Source organism: Mirounga angustirostris, unplaced genomic scaffold (assembly GCF_029215605.1).
Source record: "Mirounga angustirostris isolate CCGP_5_RB_7025 unplaced genomic scaffold, mMirAng1.0.hap1 SCAF_4, whole genome shotgun sequence".
In the NCBI taxonomy this organism is placed as follows: domain Eukaryota; kingdom Metazoa; phylum Chordata; class Mammalia; order Carnivora; family Phocidae; genus Mirounga; species Mirounga angustirostris.
The window spans coordinates 137629220-137648228 of NW_026991712.1; the positions used below are offsets into that span (position 1 = coordinate 137629220).

General features: G+C 50.7%; 1 protein-coding gene across 4 annotated transcripts in view; it reads left to right on the forward strand.

Moving 5' to 3' along the window:
* JAK1 (Janus kinase 1) overlaps positions 1 to 19009 on the forward strand; it is a 124624-nt gene that overhangs the window by 100049 nt on the left and 5566 nt on the right. For all 4 annotated transcript variants that reach the window (XM_045897492.3, XM_064589020.1, XM_045897491.3 and 1 more), the window contains 11 exons: positions 1625 to 1748; positions 3792 to 3978; positions 8741 to 8847; positions 11883 to 12026; positions 12814 to 12901; positions 13355 to 13482; positions 14093 to 14228; positions 15889 to 16040; positions 16925 to 17075; positions 17196 to 17290; positions 18390 to 18582. In XM_045897492.3, coding sequence (XP_045753448.1) covers positions 1625 to 1748; positions 3792 to 3978; positions 8741 to 8847; positions 11883 to 12026; positions 12814 to 12901; positions 13355 to 13482; positions 14093 to 14228; positions 15889 to 16040; positions 16925 to 17075; positions 17196 to 17290; positions 18390 to 18582 — 1505 coding nt within the window. The remainder of the gene's footprint in view (positions 1 to 1624; positions 1749 to 3791; positions 3979 to 8740; positions 8848 to 11882; positions 12027 to 12813; positions 12902 to 13354; positions 13483 to 14092; positions 14229 to 15888; positions 16041 to 16924; positions 17076 to 17195; positions 17291 to 18389; positions 18583 to 19009) is intronic.

The window sequence follows — 19009 nt, forward strand, 5'->3', positions numbered from 1 at the left end:
AGCAATGGGGATTCAGTGTACTTCCTTTTACATAGGACTGTTCTTCAGATGAAAACAGCTGCTGTATTTCTTCTGAGTCTCTCTTCCCAAACCGAAATATATCTGGGGAAGCATCTCTTCAGCTGCCTTCCTCATGATAGGTTCCCACCGTCTTCCCTCTGCCAGTTACTGGTGGACAGCGAGTTCATTAGTGAGTGATCCCCGGCTTCCAGAGGCTCACAGACTCATGGGGAGATAGACACACAAACAAATGCAGAGCAGGCTGCCGAGCATTATAATAAAGCATCTCCCTCAAATATCCCAGCCACAGTTAGGCTTCAGGGCCCTGGCCCTTGCTCTTCCCTTGGCCTAGAATGCTCTTCCTCTGGAATGTATATAGCCACCACTTCCTTCAGATGTCCCTCAGATAGCACCTTATCGGTGAAGTCTTCCCTGACCACCTTCTATGAAGTAACAACACCTCTTCCTCCCCCACACCCCACACTTCCTGGCTCCTTCACTCTGCTTTAGTTTTCTTCAGTGGCTTTTATTACCTCCTGACTCACTTTGTTTATTTCCGTGTCCCTTTGTTTCTTGTCTGTATGGCCTTGCTGCCCAGAGTATGAGCTGCATAGAGGCAGAGGGCACTGTGTGCTTTGCTCACTGCTTTTCCTCAGCACCCGTGGCAGGGCCTGGCACATACCAGAGGCACTCCATAAGTATTTGCTGAATCGGTGAACGTTTTGTGTTCTGTGGGAGTTTGAAACTCACTGCCTCCTCTGGGGAGGCAGCATTCAGATCAGATTAAACTTTGAAGAATCAATGCAGGTTGACAGGTCTTAAAGAGGGAAAGGGGCCTCCCAGGTGAAGGATCATCATGTGCAAAGGCATGAAGTTGTTCCAGATCATGGAGCGGTTGGTGTCTGCCTTTCTTACACACGTTGACCATGTTGGTCCTCTTTTGCCGACTTCGTGAGCACCACTCATGAGATATGTGGGGACTTCACCTGTAGATTTATTTAGTGACTGTTCACTGCCCTCTGTGTGCAGTACTGATTGATCCTCGGGGTACAAAGGAATGTAAGATGGGCATATTATATTCCCTATTAATATCTTTCTAACTCTTTTTTTCTTTTTTTATTTGGTGTTAATTATTCAGTTACTTATTTACTGAGTAGCTACTATGAGCCAAGTGTGCTCTGGTTATTGGGGATACAGCAGTGAACAGAATAACCCCAAATTTGTGCTCTCCTGAGGCTCATGTTCTAGTTGGACTGCCTAGGGATGGTGGGGAGGGACCCCACTCTATGGCGGGCACTCTGTGATGGGCAGCTCTGCATCACCTCTGAGGGGACATCTCCTGCCGCGAGCTGGAGACCACACATGTGGGGAAGTCAGGGACAAGCAGGGCTCAGTGCCGTGGGCAGCAGGCGAGTCCTCTTCTAGACCTTGGAGACTTGATGTGTCTTGAGGCTCCTTGGCATCTCGGCTTGCCCCACGTGTCCTCTCAGACGTCAGGACCCAGGACATGTAATGCGATGGGGCTGTAGGACTTGAGCCAGCTCAGAGACGTGGATATCCCATGGGCTTTAGAGTGTTCTCATTGGTATGAACTCTTTCTCCCTTTCCCTTTCTCTTCCTCTAGCACAGAATATGCCATCAATAAGTTGCGGCAAGAAGGAAGCGAGGAGGGGATGTATGTGCTGAGGTGGAGCTGTACCGACTTTGACAATATCCTCATGACTGTCACCTGCTTTGAAAAATCTGAGGTCAGTCAGGAAAAATCTTAGTCATTCAGGCCAAGTCATATCACCACAGGGTGTTCGGTGCAGCCAGCCCAGGAGCTGCTCCAGAGAGGACCACCCTGGGACATGGGGGTAGAAAAGCCTGGGTTTCTGAGAAAATCCCTGGCAGTTCTGACCAGGACAAACCTGCTCTTCAAAAGGAGACTTCCCTAGCAGCCAGACCCCGAACGTTTCCCCTCATGGCCCTTTCTTCCCTCAAGGGACCCATGGCAGGGGTCCATGGTCACTCTGGAAAGTAGAGTGTGGCCAGAAAACCAGTTCACACCAAACATTTGTCAAGTTTAATGCACTTGTTGGGAGTGGTTGATTTTACACTCAGGGACAAAATCACAGACCCAAAGCCGTGTCTGATCTGTGGCACTCACTGGTACATACCAGTGCCAAGATGGCCGGCTCGGCAACCTGGCCTACCACAGATTTCCCCAGATGGGAGCTTCAGACATTTTAACAGACGACTTGCTGTTCCGTGTTTGACAGGTGGAGATGGCTCTATTTAGTGACTCTAGTGTAGCTGGACACCAGGAATGGTGTGAGAGACACCTGAAAACAAAGATAGAAGCCAGAATTGTTGACCTTACCTCACTAGACTGCAATACTGCCTTTGTCATTCATTTGTGATTTTTTTAAATACAGGAAATGGAATATTTTAAAAGACAATGAGTTTTACGGAATTAGTCCAGATAAATACACTAGTGTTGACTGGGTTAGTGTGAACTGGGAGAACTGGGGTGGCAGGGGGAGGTGGGGGAGCTTCAAGGTGGAAGTCTGCACATGAGCTTGCCATAAACCTCAGACGGTAGAAGGAAAAGTACTGGGGAGCCCCTGGGGACTAGACTCCGTCAGGAGTGGGAAGAGGAAATGGCAGAAGGAACCCAGCGCTGCCAAGTGTCCTGGGCAAAGTGTCTAGGTGCCACTGCCTGCCTGGGGCTGTTCCTGCACAGCAAGGCCTCACGGCTGGTATGGACGCAGCAGGTCATGTCAGGTTTGTTCCTGGGCAGCATGCCTATCTTCTGCTTTCATCAGTCTTGAAGGAAGTTTAATGTTTTGAACATGGACGGGCGCACGAGAGAGCCCAACTGCCTTCTGAGGTGGAATGGGCTTATGCTGTACCAGGAATGTCAGTGACTCAGTAGCATGGTCCACCTGGGGTCAGATTACCTGGGGAAACAGGATCGTAGCTATGATTACTCCTACTGTTCATTGTAGTTCACCAGACGCTATGCTGAACACTTTACCTGCATGTCCTCATTTAAACCTTAGTTTGACCTTGTGAGATAGGTGGTATTATCCCCAGTGTACAGATGAATAAACCAAGGCATCAAGATCTCAAATATCTTGTCCTGGTCTACACCATAAGTAGATCTTTCTGATCCTCATCCTTAATCACTAAAAGATTTGTCTCTGTACAAAAAGTGCCCGTGAAGGAAAACCTCTGCTTCTACTTCCTCTCTGTGGTGCCATAGAACCCTGAAAATAGATCAGACTGCCGACCATCACCTCCCAGGGTGGTTCTCCTCAAATGGATGCATGGCCCAGAAGGGCTCAGTTTGAGAGGCTTCCTGGATAAATACTATTATAGTAATTATTATTTCATGCATAATAATATTTGCAAATCTTTATGAAGTGCTTACTAAGTTTTTTACTATGTCATGTAATCATAGCAGTCCTGTGAGGTTGGTTTTTCAATGAACTTCATCTCACACATTTAAAACGAGGTGATGCTGTTGTAGAAGTCACTGTTCGGTTATGCTTAACGTTAACTCCGTAATGTTAACTCCCTTTTATCAGTGTCTTCTTCTGGATTTATTTATTTCTTTGTTTGTTTACTTGTTTATAATACATTTTTACTTTTGAATAATTATAGATTACACAAATGGTTCAGAGATCATACAGAGTTCTAGATATCTTTTATCCAGCTTCTCATATTGTTAACAAATTACATACCCATGGTACATTTGCTTGACCCATTTAAAACAATTGGTTTCTGGTCATTTTCCTGAATGGCAGGTGCTGGGTGGCCAGAAACAGTTCAAGAACTTTCAGATCGAGGTGCAGAAGGGCCGCTATAGCCTGCACGGCTCAGACCGCAGCTTCCCCAGCCTGGGGGACCTGATGAGCCACCTCAAGAAGCAGATCCTGCGCACGGACAACATCAGCTTCGTGCTGAAGCGCTGCTGCCAGCCCAAGCCCCGAGGTCAGTTTCCCTGGGCCGGAGCCAGGCCCTGTCCCCTCAGGGTCCCCCTGTGCCCCGTGGCGATGCTCCAAGACACCTGGTAACCAAAAGAGCCTGGTGGTTCGGAAGAAAGTGGCCCCTCCCCACGGTTTCCAGGTGGCTTTCATTTCCTCTAGTTACAAGTCTGTCCCCACCTCCAATCCCGGTCCTCAAGTGTCAGCGTTTTCTATAGAATAAAACATAGACCTTTCCTTAGCAGCTCAGGCTTCAGGAAGAGCCACGTTTAGGATTAGTAAACAGAAGCTTATTACTTTCTTCTTTAAGATAAAATGTCCTAAGAGTTCCCCCGTGGGTGGTTTATTATCTGGGAAATGTTCCCTGGCACATCTTCTGTGGGCCAAGAACTATGGTGAATGCAGAGCATCAGAAATGCCTGGCACCCAGTCCCTGCTCTCCAAGGTTTCCAGTCTCATGCAGAAAATGTCCTAGGGAAATGAGGCCACTGCATGTGTGATGCTGTTTCATCAGCACCCATATGTCACACCTCAGGCTCACAGAGATGGGGATGGTCAAATGTCCCTGGGCCGTGGCATGGAAGACTGCCCGGAGGAGGGAGGCGGATCTTGGATAGTTGGCGGGGGGGGGGGGGGGGGGCTTGCCTGTTAGTTGAGGGCATTTCCTGCTGAGTGTGTGCAGGGGCAACATGGCAGGCCACAGCAGGGGCTGCAGAGAAGCAGGGGCTGAAGGGCTAATGTGTCTGATGAAGCTGGTGAAGTTAGAAAGAAGGGGCAGGTGAGGTTGGGAGGGAAGATTTGGGTCAGAGGAGGCCTTGGGTGCCATGCCAGGGAGCTGCAGTGCCAAACCATGGGAGGGTCAGGTTGTAAAATGGATGGGAGGGGTGGGGAACCTGGCTTTGGTTCTTGATGCCCCGTGGATAGTGTCACTGATGTCCTGGAGGTGGATTCATCACCTCTTCGAATGTGAGAACTGGAAGGACAGTTAGGCATCACCTGGTCAAATGCCGCATCTTACAGATGAGAAGATTGAGTCCTGGGGAAGTGAAGTGGGTCTCACTGAGGGTCAAGGTCACAGGGGTTTGAGTGCCACTCTACCCCAAATGACATTTTGACATTCCCCTACTGCACGGTGCTGCCTGCATGGGTCAGATCCTTCCCTGAGAAGAGGTCAGGCCTCAGAGAAAGGGTAGGCAGGCAGCACAGTCGTTCTGAGGCCCTAGTAAGTATGGTGGAAGATGCTCTGAGGAGTGTCTTCATCTGAGGCGGCTCTGGTTCTTTTACGGGGATTTGTGAGCCTTTATGTCAGGGATGGGCAGAGGAAGCAACACCAGGACAAAAAGGGGCCTGGGTTCTTGATGTTTGAATCGCTTTTTGGCCTCCTAGCAAGGGGCTGCCACTGCACTCGGTGAAAGAGGAAGGACTTATGTTCTTGTTGATCAGATAGGGTTTCCTGCCAGCTCTGGGGTAACTGCAGCCTTTGTTCTCATGCTTGAAGATGTTCCACAAGGCTGAAAACACATCTGGCACTTGGCCCTGAGACCTCAGAGTGAGGTAAAACCTTAAAGCCCAACGACCCTATTTACTCACATAATCTCTCCTAACAGATATTAGGAGCGGTTTTTACTTCTCCTTGGGATTTGTGGTCTCTGGGTAAGGTTGAGGAGATAGAGAGCGGTGGCCACAGGTAGCGAGGACTGGTGGCAGGTGGGAGACCGGGACATGACTTCTGCACTGGAATTAGCTGGAGAGGTCTCTGGTGTCCATGCCACGTACTGGTCCAGATCTGGGGGCCTGTAGCGGTAGCAGGAGACGCACAGGAACAGATTGAAGCCCTCTCTCATGGCTTCTCATGAGGCTCCTGGACTCCTGAATGTGCTTAGTGTCTGTCTCTCCTCTCTCCCCCTTGAGTAGGAACTCTTAAGACAGGATCTGGATCTGTCTTGCACCCCGTGACTCATGGGCAGCACACACCCGGCACAGAGTCCACGCTCAGTGGTGTCTGTCAGGGGAATAGTTAGAGCGGTAGCTACCATATTGGCGGCTACCTGCGAATGGCAGGCACTTTTCATGCATATTTGCATTTGCTCCATCTGACAGTAGCTCTTTGTAGCTATTACAGAGATGCGGAAATGGAGGCTCAGAGATGTTCGTGCCTGGCCGCTGGGGGCAGCAGTAGCTAACAGTAATAGGAGCGACAAGTAGTGATGATGGTGATGATGGCTACTAGGCTTACAGGCCCTGTGTGAGGGTCTTCCGTCTTCCGAGTCATTTAATCTTCAGAACAAGCCAGAGTGTGTTGTAATCCCCGTTATATTTGCCTAGGTAGGTAGAGGATGACTGGGGACGTGAACTCAAGTCTTCTGACTCCAGCTCTGGTGATCTTTCCTGTATGTCCCGTTATACTCTGCGAAGGTGCAGGGGCAGCCATCAGCCCAGAGCTCTGGGGCGAGGGCAGTTCTCCTGACCTGGAGGAGGGAAGGGCCTGGCGGGGGAGAGAGGAGGAATGAGCCCTGTGTATGAGGCTTGCTTCTCTGGGCCGTCAGAAGCCCTCTGTCTTCCCTCCACCACCTGCAAATTAGAGAAGTGGTAAAATCATGAAAATTAAGGAGAAGGTCATTTTGGGTTCCTCAGTGCTTCTGCCCTCCTAACCGCAAGGCTCTGATGGCCCCCACTGCGACCTGGGTTTCCCACTTGGAAATGCAACTGAGAAACTCCTCATGGAATAAAGGAAAAGCAGGTGGCCACTCAGAGTGGATGTGACAGTAAAGCAGGTCCACATCTCTGTGTTGTCCAGCCCCACTGTCCCTCTCCAAGTCTCAGGGTGACTGTGGCAAGAAGAGGATAGCGACCCAGCAGGACTCACTGGCCCAGTCATCACTGACCCTCTCATGTCCTCATCTGTGGAGTGGAGCCGGGGGCTTGATTTCTGCACCCTTTGGCTCTGACACTGAGAACTTCTGACTGTTGCCAGCCAGCTGGTACAGGATGATGGCGCTGACCAAGATGTAATACTGGTCTTAACCACAATGGCTACCAGGTTTGGAGCACTCCCTGTACACCAGGCACTGAAGTAGACCCTTCATATGCATTATCTCGTTTATCCCTCACAGCGACCTGATGAGGGGCATGACTGTGTCTCCCATTTTTCTAGTGAGAAAACGGGTTTAACAGGTCCCCCCACTCACACAGTTGACTTCAGTGCCATGCTCCCCGAAGCAGCCATGCAAAACATCGCCCATAAATGGCGCCTGTTTTCATCCTCCTCTCTCATTTTCAAAACACCTCCAACCCTTTGCTGGGGACACCATTCAGGTGGCTCTTTCTTGGTCTTTTCTCCGTCAGGGCAGTCCTGAGTTGCCTGTTTTGAATCTGATTGTATCCAGGTTACAGAGTGGAGTCAGGATAACAGAATGGAGGAGAACAGACTGGAGAAAGGGTACCCAGGATATGGTAATAAGGGGAGCCTGTGCCTGAACCCAGTGTCTGGCTCCCAGATTTGTGCCTCCCACTAGGGCCAGGTTTGCTATAAGAAGGTACGAGGCTGGAGCCATCCATGACTGAAGTGTGAGCATCCAGGGCTTACTAGCTGCCTGACCTTGGGATAGTCACCCTGAATCTCTGTTTTCTGACCTATAGAATAAAAAGGATAAAAATACTGTGTGCCTCATAGAATTGTCATAAGGACAAAGGAATTACTGTGAGGAACGCTCTTAGGGGCAGTGGCTGGCAAAGAGGAAGCAATCAGAAAATGTGAGCTGAAAAAAAAAACAACAAAAAGGAAAATAAGCCCTGCCCTGCAGGGAAGTGAGGATTTGAGAGACCACGTCCAAATTACTCGGCCTACTGCAGGCACCTGGTCCTCAGCAGCTAGATGGGGTTCTCCTGGAGTTCCAGAATCCTCTCACTGCAGTCCAAATCTGGAAGGGGCACCCCCCCCCCGCCCAGTGACATAGCTTGAAGTAGCTCCATGGTGGGAAGGCACCTTCTGTGGATTGTAAATTCCATGAGCCACTTGTGCTCATCGTGGCCCGGCAGATTTTGTAAAGTGTTCGGTTTGCCATTTGAATCCGTAGAATCTGGGGGCTGGTCTGCTCATAACCTATACATTGAGTTAGCGCCTCCTTGGAGTCAGGCACTGCTGGGAGCCCAGAGAGGTTCAGGCACGACCTTCTCTCTGGGTTACCTGTCCTATTCTTTTGCATAAGACCAGTGTTGTTTTACTCTCCTGCCTTGGTTCCCATCACCCCCTACACCCAAGGGACTGCTTCTTCCTCTGCTCAGCTCTCGTCCTTCAGCTCACATCCTGATTATTCATTCACACGGTGAACAGGTACTTCCTGAGTACCTACTACATACCAGGCTGTGGAGGTAGAGCAGGAAATAAGATAGACACCGTCCCTGCCGGTGGGGACTTTCTCTTCTCAGATTTTAAAATTTCATTTCCCTAGGCAGATCTTCCCTAACTTCTGCTACCAGAACAGATCCTGCTGTGTCAACCCTCGAACACCTGGGCCTGGCTTGGAGAGTAGCTGCACAAATTGGAGCTTTCCTTTTGATGGGTTGATTATTTGATTAGTTTAGGCTCTGTTATTAGCCTGCAAGCTCCTGGAGGGCGTAAATCAAGTACTTAATAAACACTTACTGAATGACTGAACCAGCACATGTACAAATATGTGTTCAGCAAGCCCCATGATTTGGCAAGCATTGCTTTACTGGGATCTTGAACCTTCACTACCCTGCTCAGACTTCTTCATTCTCTTCCACAGAGATCTCCAATCTTCTGGTGGCTACTAAGAAAGCCCAGGAGTGGCAGCCTGTCTACCCCATGAGCCAGCTGAGTTTTGACCGGATCCTCAAGAAAGATATTGTGCAAGTGAGTCTTTGCTAAGGTTCCTGAGCCCACCTTGGTCCTGCCTCTCCACAGCGAGTAGACTGAGGATTTCGGGGGAGTGAAGTCTGGGTTTGGGGAAATCCTATCAGAAAAAAAATAAGGAGCTTTCCTTTCATAGTTAAAGCTGTTCAGCCACTGCCCTGCCATTGTATCCAGCCTTGCCAGTGTTCCCCAGAGATACTTTCTCTTTGAAGGGAAATGGATTTGTCAAGCTTTGTGGGGTTATCTAGGGTTATAGGACCTTCTGTTATGGGTCTTCTTCGGATAGAAGGAGTTGGAGAACTTGGTGGGAATGCTGACAGGGCCACACAAATCGGGTGTCCATGGGGGAGTCTGAGCTGATGACCCGCATTAACCCACCACATGCTGTGTGACAAAGCACTACTAAAGTTCAGTTCCTAGGCTTCCTGATGCTTCCAGAGGGAGCAAAGCTCTGGGGTACAGAATGCAGTAAGGGAGCATGAGATGTACAATGTTGGCCTGCAGGAGAACTGTCTTGAGAAAGAGATCCCTTGGACCAGTGTTCCAGCTTGGGAGGCCTTTTGCCCAGAGTCTGCAGCCATAGGCAGGCCCAGCTTCCCTTGTAGCTGCCCTTGGGCCTTGGCTAGGGGTGTGAGGCCCGGGGCAAATCCCACTTCTGTTCCATGCCCCCACCCCAGTCCTTGTACACAGCCACACACCAGGGAGGCGAGGAGACAGCATGCCAGCAGCCTTGGAGGGAAAGCACCGTTGACTGCCTGGGAGAGATTGCAACACTTGGAAGGTGTTGCAGAGCGAATTGTGCACTCACATCTGTTGGGGAGCCTGGTGGGAGGTAGTAGGCATGGGGTTGGGTACCTGGTTTACTTTTTTAAGTTAATCCCTAAAATTGTTGGGTAGGGTGTTCAGGGAGTAGGAGCCTGCCACTGCAACCGCCTCTCGCTTTCCTTTGGAGACATTCTTCACTGAAGGCCAGTGTTTATTGTTTTCTGTCCCTCTGATGGAGTCAGAGCTGTGGCCAGAGATTAAAATCACCAGAGCAGTGGTACCTTGGCCTTTTTTCTGTCTAAACTTGGCACCGTCCTTGGGCCCTTCCTTCTCTCCTTGCCCTCAAGCCACTCGGAGGGTCCCGGCATCCTCCACGCCCCCTGCGCTCACCTAGGCCCCGCCCCACCGGCACTCATCTGCGGACCCCCGCCCCCGTGCTCACCTAGCCCCCAGCAACAGCCCTTGCGTGTGCAGTGGTGATAGCCACCCTCGGCAGGCCCACGGCTGGTGGAGCCAGCCCTCTTCTCTTAAGTAGATAAGCACATTACGGAGACGTAAGTGCTAGGTAGGGAGCTGCAGCGGGATGTGGCTCTGGCAGAGTTGCAGAGGGCGCACACCCCATGCCCGGCGAAGGCAGAGGGAGTGGCCTGGAAGGAGGCCGGTGGCAACATGCGGGGCTTCTGTGGGTTGCTGTGGAATCCTGCTGCCGTGACTTGGCCACTGGAATAAGCAGCCCTTTTGGGGAAGAGTAATTATTCTGAAAGCATATGGCTTTTACGGGATGTTCTGGGAACACAACTTCCCTAACTTTGATGAATTGCTTTGTGACAGATGCGGCTTTAATGAATAGTCACAGGACCTTGCCAGGATATGGGAGACAGGGCAGATGCATCGCCACTCTGCTATGCCAGATGACAAATGGTGGCATTTGTGCACATTAATATACCCAATTAACAATTGTATATGTTCTTGTAAGGGGGCAGGGCCAATTCCAAGGGAATCCATTTTTTGCATTTACAGAGAAGGTCCTGGGATAATAGAATAATAGCATCTCAACTTAAAGATTTTGTGAGATTAACGTCAGTAGCTTGAGAATGCCTGACTTTTATGAATCACATTTTGATTTCCCAATATTAAGAATGTTTAAATCAGAATTTTTTTTTTTAAAGATTTTATTTATTTATTTGAGAGAGAGAGAATGAGAGACAGAGAGCACGAGAGGGAAGAGGATCAGAGGGAGAAGCAGACCCCCCGCCGAGCAGGGAGGCCGATGTGGGACTCGATCCCGGGACTCCAGGATCATGACCCGAGCTGAAGGCAGTCGCTTAACCAACTGAGCCATCCAGGCACCCCAAATCAGAATTATTAAAGCTTGAACTGGAAGGGTCCTTAGAGACAGATGATTATGTGTGATAATTTCATTTAATGCTCATACCACTTATTTGGTGGTGTTATCCCCTATCGTATGTGAGGAAACTGAGGGCCCACCTTCCAGTCTCTGCCTCTGTTTTCACACCCCTTCCCCGCTTTGGGATTGCTCCAGCAAATCCACATGTAAATGCGTCACAGATTTTAAAGCTTAGCATGCATGCATGTATATACACACACGCCGGGTAGATGGTTGGAAGATGAACAAGTACCTGGTCTAGAGGGCAATCAGACAGAACACATCAGCCCAGCAGATGATTTCTACCCACGATGTGCTGGGGTCTGGACTGAGGAGCCTTTATTCCTTCCTCTTCACTTGGTTCTAGAACAGCCCTGGGAGGTGGGTGCCATGGTTATTCTGTTTACAGAAAGAGCATCTCTGAGTTAGATGTCCAGCGAGCAGTCGAGCCAGGACTAACAAGCCCTTCTCTTTGTACCCCAGCCTCTAGTAGAGCCCTGCTGGGGTCCTCTCTGAGTCCTCTTTGGAGGCCAAGGGTGGGCCGCTGTCACTGGAGGCTGGTGGTGGTGCTGCTGGAAGTTTTATGATTGGCCAGGATTACGTTTTAGCCACAGGTTGTTTCTGAAGGTAGAAGGCAAGGCATGGTTTGGGAATTAAATGTCTCCTGGGGCCCAGGAAGTATCACATTTCTGTTTGGCTAAGTAGCTTTATGTTTCTTCTGGAGGCCTGACCAGGACAAGGCCCGAGAGGCTGTGAGCTGTGGAGGCTCTTTTGTTCTTGCCCCACCCCTTCTGGTGTGTTCCCATTAAGGCGTCAGTGCCAGACTCGGGTGTCACTGCAGCCCCAGAGAGAAGTAGCCCCAACCTCCTGCTTCCTCCTTTAGGGCGAGCACCTTGGGAGAGGCACACGGACACACATCTACTCCGGTACCCTGGTGGATTACAAGGATGACGAAGGAACTTCCGAAGAGAAGAGAATAAAAGTGATCCTCAAAGTCTTAGACCCCAGCCACAGGGACATTTCTCTGGCAAGTGTCTTCCTCATAACCCCATCTCCTCCCTTCCCCCACTTCTGGAGCCAGTGGAGCACAATGAGCTAGGAAGAACCTTTGCCTTTGTTTTGGTCTGGTGTTTTTCAAACTTGTCATTCAGTCGAATTCCTTTCTTCAAATACAATCTTAGATGAAGCAGGTATGTAAAGTAAGTGAGGGAAGATTGAAGATGAAGTGCATTGAGCAGCCTGTCCCCTCCCTGCCCCTCTCACTCTCCTCCCATAGAGGTCCTTGTGGTGGTTCTGTGGAGCCCCAGGACTCTAGCTGAATCTTCTCGAAGTCCCTGATGTAGTCCAGGACTATCACTTTGCAGTCTAGAAAATTAAAGCCCACGGGAGTAAAAGGACTTACCCAAGATCCCACACACTGTTAGAGAGTGATAAAGCCAAGTCTCGACAGAGATCTGGTTTTTCACTTATTCTACTACAGTGCCAAATGTTGTTATTTCCCAAAGTTTAAAGGAAGAGAAAGTGGTGGATATGAGTACCCAATGCGGAAATTGTCACCTACCCTCTGCTGCCAGCCTGGCTCTGTATCCTGTTAGGTTTTCTAAACAGATTCCATATCCCAGCCAGGTTGGCCCCTAGGTAAAGGCTTGGCAACGCCCCTGGGCAGTCAAGGCCAGGGGAACCGTTTCAGGGCCTGGGAGGACGACAGTGGTGAGCGTTCCTGGGGCCCATTGACTTCCCTCTCAGCAGAGCTCCTTCGGCATCAGAGCCGTGGCGTCTGGCCCTTGACATTCCCTTGTGCTCTCCTCCCACAGGCCTTCTTTGAAGCAGCCAGCATGATGAGGCAGGTCTCCCACAAACACATCGTGTACCTCTATGGCGTCTGCGTCCGAGACGTGGAGAGTAAGTGTATTCGCTTTGGGAGGGGAGGTTGGCCTGGCTGGGGAATGTGGGTGCTGTGATGACGATTTGGGGCCGAAGCCACCTTCACATTGCTTGGGCTTTTTGCCTCCTCTTGCAGTCGAGGAACTTGAGGTAGCGAGCAGGTCTCGTGCTTAATAGTGGGCGTGGAATGAAGTGCCGTTTATTTTTCACTCATTTCTTGAACGTTACTTGTTGCCAGCTCTGGCCGCACACTGGTCTGGACCCGGGAGGGTGGGGTAGGCAAGCTGAGAGTCAGAATGGAAGGCGCTCTGGGCAGGGGTGGAGGCACTCTGATGTTTGCACCTCACAAGGATGTTGCCATCCTCCCAAGCTGAGTACCAGCCACTAAAGTGGGTTCTCCTCAGAGGATGAGGGAAGATACTGTCTCAGATGTACAGAAGGTTCCAGATGTGGCTACTTTTGTGCTTGTAGATATCATGGTGGAGGAGTTTGTGGAAGGCGGGCCCCTGGATCTCTTTATGCACCGGAAAAGCGATGTCCTCACCACACCATGGAAATTCAAAGTTGCCAAACAGCTGGCCAGCGCCCTGAGTTACTTGGTAAGTGTGTTCTGATGTCCGTGGTGGTCTCTACCAGGAACCAGAATGCCCTGTAGGGGGTGGCAGGAAGGAGTCTAGCCAGGCAGGCTGCAGGGGCCCGGGCTCTGTGGTTAAACACAGGTGTGCCTGTTGCTTCCTGAAAACGGTCATTTGGGGCCATTCATGTGCTTGGGTATGAATCCTGTTTCGAGGGAGGTTTTATCACATCAGAGGACTGACTTCTGGAATGCACCAAAGGTTGGAGTGAAAATAGCGTGATACTTGTCGAATGAATGAGTGAAATTGCTTGCATCAGTAGTGCTTCCCATGGCTCAGCTGTTGGTGCATTACACAGGTTCTCAGGAGTGTCATTCTCACAAGCCCTAGGAGGCCTGCTCCACCATTATCCCCGTTTCACTGGTGAGGGAACTGGGGGGCAGAAGGCCACGATTTGATGTGCCTGAGTGACACAGATAACTGGGGGAGAGCTGGGTTGCCTGGGCATTGCTGTCGCTGGGGAATATGGAGAGATGACTTGAGGGGCCGGGCTTGGAAACAGGGAGTGAGGGAAGGAGGGAAGACAGGCAGCCCCACAGGCAGCTTGACTGATTTCACCCTTTTCACTCTGCAGGAGGATAAAGACCTGGTCCATGGAAACGTGTGCACAAAAAACCTTCTCCTGGCCCGCGAGGGTATTGACAGCGAGTGCGGCCCGTTCATCAAGCTCAGTGACCCTGGCATCCCCATCACAGTGCTGTCCAGGCAGGGTGTGTCTCCCCCATCCTCCCACCCCAGTTCCCATCCCCACCCTCACCCTTCCACCCTCCCTGCCCCCGCCCTAATTAGGGTCAGGCCAGCGGGGAGAAGAGGGCTAGGGTTCAGGTGTGCTTCCTTTTAAAAAGGACACTTTGGCAGACAGCCTTGGTGCTCCTGTGACCTGGGGGCCGGGGGAGATGGGGAGCTGAGGGAGGGCCAGTCCCTGCCCTCAGGGAGCTGAGTGGTCGGAAAAACACAGCTCACCCAAGGCACATCTTTGTTCTCAGTGCTGGGGTAGCACAGAGGGAGGCTGCTGGGGCTGGGGATGGTCAGAGGGGTGTCAGGAGGAGCTGGGTCTCCTTGGTCTTCAACTGTAGTTGGCGAGCAGTTTGGGATTGCTGCGGTCCTGTGTGCTTTGAATGAGGCTATCATGACCTCAGGGGCTCCACAGGAAGGGACAGGCCTGGGAGCTGAGACACTGAAACCAGCGCTGCATGAGTTGGGCCAGTAGGCCATATCTGGGATAGCAGCATGCCCCTGGGCCTGGGGCCCTGGCCTCTGCTGGCCGGCAGTTTCCAGCACCAGGCACAGTGCCTGGCACTTGGGAGTTTTACTCTGTAATTCAAAGCATGGGCTACGTTTGGAAGGGAACCAGGATGAAAACAAGCCTTACAAATAAGACCTAAAATATCCATTCCTTAAAAGGGGAGTGGGAAGCATCCTTTAGTGCCTGTGTCGTGCTTCTCACCCGCCCAACTTCCCACAGTCTGTGCAGATTCAGCCCGGAATCTCTCAAGGGTCCTGTCCTCAGCAAGCATCTGAGACACAGACCCAGGAGAGCTCAGAGCAAGTAGAGAAGCCTGGGTACCCCACAAGAGAGGCCAGTAAAGCGCTGTGCGCATTCAGAGAGAAAGGGTCATCATTTAGCTGGGGACAGAGCGTGGCTCAGGGAGGTGCTGGGGTTTCATGCAGGCCTTGTAGGTCAGTGAGGTGGGCTTGACTGGGAATGCCCCGTTCAGGAGTGGCCCTCCTGCCTCTCTCTCCCGCAGGGGCCGGGAGGCCGCAAGCTCTTGTTAAGGGGCATTTCCCTGGATATAGCAGGGGTGTCTGTTCCAGTCACTGGTCTTGGCAGGAAGCCCAAACAGGGCTGCAGAAGTAGCCAGGGGCAAGCGATGTAGGACAGCTTCACCTGTCTTCTTCCCTTGTCCTTTCCCACATACAGCAAGCACGGCATTGCAGGGGGATTGTGCGGAGTGCATGAGATTAGCCTAGGCCTACTCTGTATGGGTGGGCCTCTCTTCCTGTCTTTCCTTTCTTAAGCGTTGGTTCTCCTTCCCCAGGGTGTTGGCCTCCACCCCTGGGGTGCTTTGCTCTTTCTGAGGCCAGAGCTTCAGAAGACTGGCCCTGCATGACCTCCTGGGGGGCATGTGGTAAACAGACACATCTGCTGGCCCGACAAAGACTGATGCATCTGAAGTGCCAGGGGTGAAGGGCCTGGAAGGCGGCACCTTTCACAAGCTCCCCACGGAACCAAGGCAGCCATGGTCCGTGTTTGGAAACATTGCTTGAAATAGTTTCTTCGTTAGTTCACAGTTCCTGCTGCAATGACAGTGATTTACGCCCCAGGTGATTCCAGAAACTGATGTGGAAACATCTCCCGTCTTTTTCTAGAGTGCATAGAACGAATCCCATGGATTGCTCCCGAGTGTGTTGAAGACTCCAAGAACCTGAGTGTGGCTGCTGACAAATGGAGCTTTGGAACCACACTCTGGGAGATCTGCTACAATGGCGAGATCCCTCTGAAAGACAAGACCCTGATTGAGGTGAGCGAGCCGAGTGAGGACTCCTTGAGCACTCAGGGATGTCTCGGGAGCTGTCAGGAAACCTCATGTTGTGGGAAGAGGTGGATGTCTGTTTGAATCTCCTCCACAGGCTTACTGGCTGTGTGACCTCGAAAGTGTCACTAAACTTCCCTGAGCCTCAGTTCATCATCTGTAAAATGGGGATAAATAACACATTGTGGGGCTGTTGTGAAGATTAATAATGCATGTAGAGTGCCAGGCAAATATGTGCTGGTGGAACATTATAATCCTATTTAGCTCAGATTTTAAGTGCCCATTAGTCAGCAAAATTAACGCAGATATTTGTTGAGTTTCTTTATCCCAGATGTAGATATATAGGCTGTATTTAATATCGCGAGTTCTTTCTTAGGCAGTTAAATATGTCTTACAATTTTACAAATTTAATGTAGGAGTTGTCTCATTAAGCTTAAATTTACTTATCTAATTTTATATTTGGCATTTAGGTTGTTTTTAAATTTGTAATGTTCTATCTAATTCTGCAGGGAATATCTTTGAACATAAATCTTTATGTCTGATTTATTTTTGAGTCATTCAATAGTTGGAATTAATGAGTCAAAGGATTTGAAGAATCTGAAGGTTGTTACACATATTGCCAAGTTGTATTCCAGGAAGGCTGCGTGACTTCCCTGGAATGCAGCTTGTTTGGGACTGGGGTATACTGCCCATCTTCCTTGAATGTGGGTTTTTGTGTGGGGACTAAGATTTACCTAAACCACAATGAGGCAACAGTAACACACATGTTTATGAAGCACAGCTGTTGGGAATTAAATTAGGGATGGTAACTGAGGCTAAAAGGTTAGTGACTGGTTCCTTTGGTTTCTTCCATGTGGTTTTCTTCTTTACAGAAAGAGAGATTCTACGAAAGCCGGTGCCGGCCAGTGACACCATCTTGTAAGGAGCTGGCTGACCTTATGACCCGCTGCATGAACTATGACCCCAACCAGAGACCCTTCTTCCGAGCCATCATGAGAGACATCAATAAACTGGAAGAGCAGAGTAAGACAGTCTTGCTCTGCAGCTGAGAACAGCCAGTGGCCCAGGGGAGCGGGTGAATAACGAGGAGACCGTGAATGGCAGTCACTCCTTTTTAACGTGGTTTCTTTTCTCCTCTCTTAGATCCAGACATTGTTTCCGAAAGAAAGCCGGCAATCGAAGTAGATCCCACACATTTTGAAAAGCGGTTCTTGAAGAGGATCCGTGACTTGGGAGAGGCAAGTTAGGCTGGAGTTCCCTGCTGACCATGTCACCTCTCTCTGCGTCCAAAGCCGCTCTCCATTCTCTGTCATTTCGGGCCAAGGTTTATGAGAGAAAGCATCTCACTGCATTTCCTCTGGGCCAGTTGAATCACATTCTCCATTTGACACAGGGTGACAGTGTGCATATACATCCAGAGGGCTGGATATGCACACAGGATGTTGGTCTGCTCCCTCCAGACTTGACTCTTCTCTGAGGGATGGAAGAGAATGGGAAGGGAGAGATCTGGGGGAAGAGGTATAGATGGGGTAGAAACAGAAAAATCCCTATCTCAGACTTTCCTGGGTATCTGTATCCTGCGAAGCTGCTTAAATGAGGGATTATTTACTACACAGGCCAGATAGAGTATCAGCTTTTCCCTTGGATCTCGAATGGGAATTTCCGAACAGCTAATGTGACCAGAAAAGCTACTGCGATTTGCGTCTTTGTCCAGATTTCCTGTAGTTCGGTTAAGTGAACATAGACTGTGTCCTGCACTGAGTACCTCCTGTGAGCCAAGGCTGTGGGCTGGCACTTGACAGGTGCGGGGTCCTTCGTTCCTCACACCATCCCCGAGAGGCTGCCACTGCTGTGGGCATGGAGCCCCTCTGGAGCCAGCTCGGAAGATGGGGTGACTGGGCCCACATCACTGCCTAGTGGCCTGGTTGGGAGCTAATCCCACGGCTGGTAAACACGCTTCATGCAGTGCTCTTTTCAGCTGCATGGTGGTGCCCGTCCTTCAGCCTGGGCCCATGGCTCTCAGAGAACACCACGGTTGTCCTCCAGGGCCAGAAACCACTTTCATTTCCTTTTGGGTTACATTTTCATGGAAACTGGGATTGATGTGTCGGTTCACCAGTCCCCTGATACCTCTTTATCTTAGCCCCGTCACAGAGGGGATGGCACGTGAGACCAAGAGAGGAAGGGCCCAGGTAGGAGCTTGCTGCCCCTGAGGTCAGGCTGTGCCTCCCGCCCCTGGCCTTCATGGGAGCGGCACAAGGAGCAAGGCTCGTGTAAGTGTCCCTGCTGGCCCCGCGTGGGGCTCCTCTCATCAAGCGCACGGGTCTTTCCTTCTAGGGCCACTTTGGGAAGGTTGAGCTCTGCAGGTATGACCCTGAGGGGGACAATACCGGGGAGCAGGTGGCGGTCAAATCCCTGAAGCCCGAGAGTGGAGGCAACCACATAGCTGACCTGAAGAAGGAAATTGAAATCCTAAGGAACCTCTATCATGAGAACATTGTGAAGTACAAAGGCATCTGTACAGAAGACGGTATGTTGGGCACGGTGGGGTTGGTTTGAAAACGAAGGGACTGTCTGGGGTTAAAAGGCCCGTGTGAGCAGGCAGTGCCCTCGGCTGTATCTGGGCCACCTGGACATGCTCGCTGGTGGTTCCCGGGAGCTCTGCAGCTTCACCATCATACGCACAGTCACGTCCCTCAGCGCAGAGCTGCCAGGAAAGCCACCCAGCTTCCCCTGCCGCCAGGGATGATCCCAGCGTTCTCTCTCCAGTACTGGAGACTGGGCTTCACTCATCCGATATTCACACTTAGGCCCTATGAAACTGACACCCATTGTCTGCTTTTCCTATTCTGATCCAGCCCTAGCCAGGATCTTTCATTTTCTAGTTGTCTATATCAAGGTGGCAAGCAGTATTTACTACTAAGTGTATCTTTTTTTACAAGCCAATACAATACATA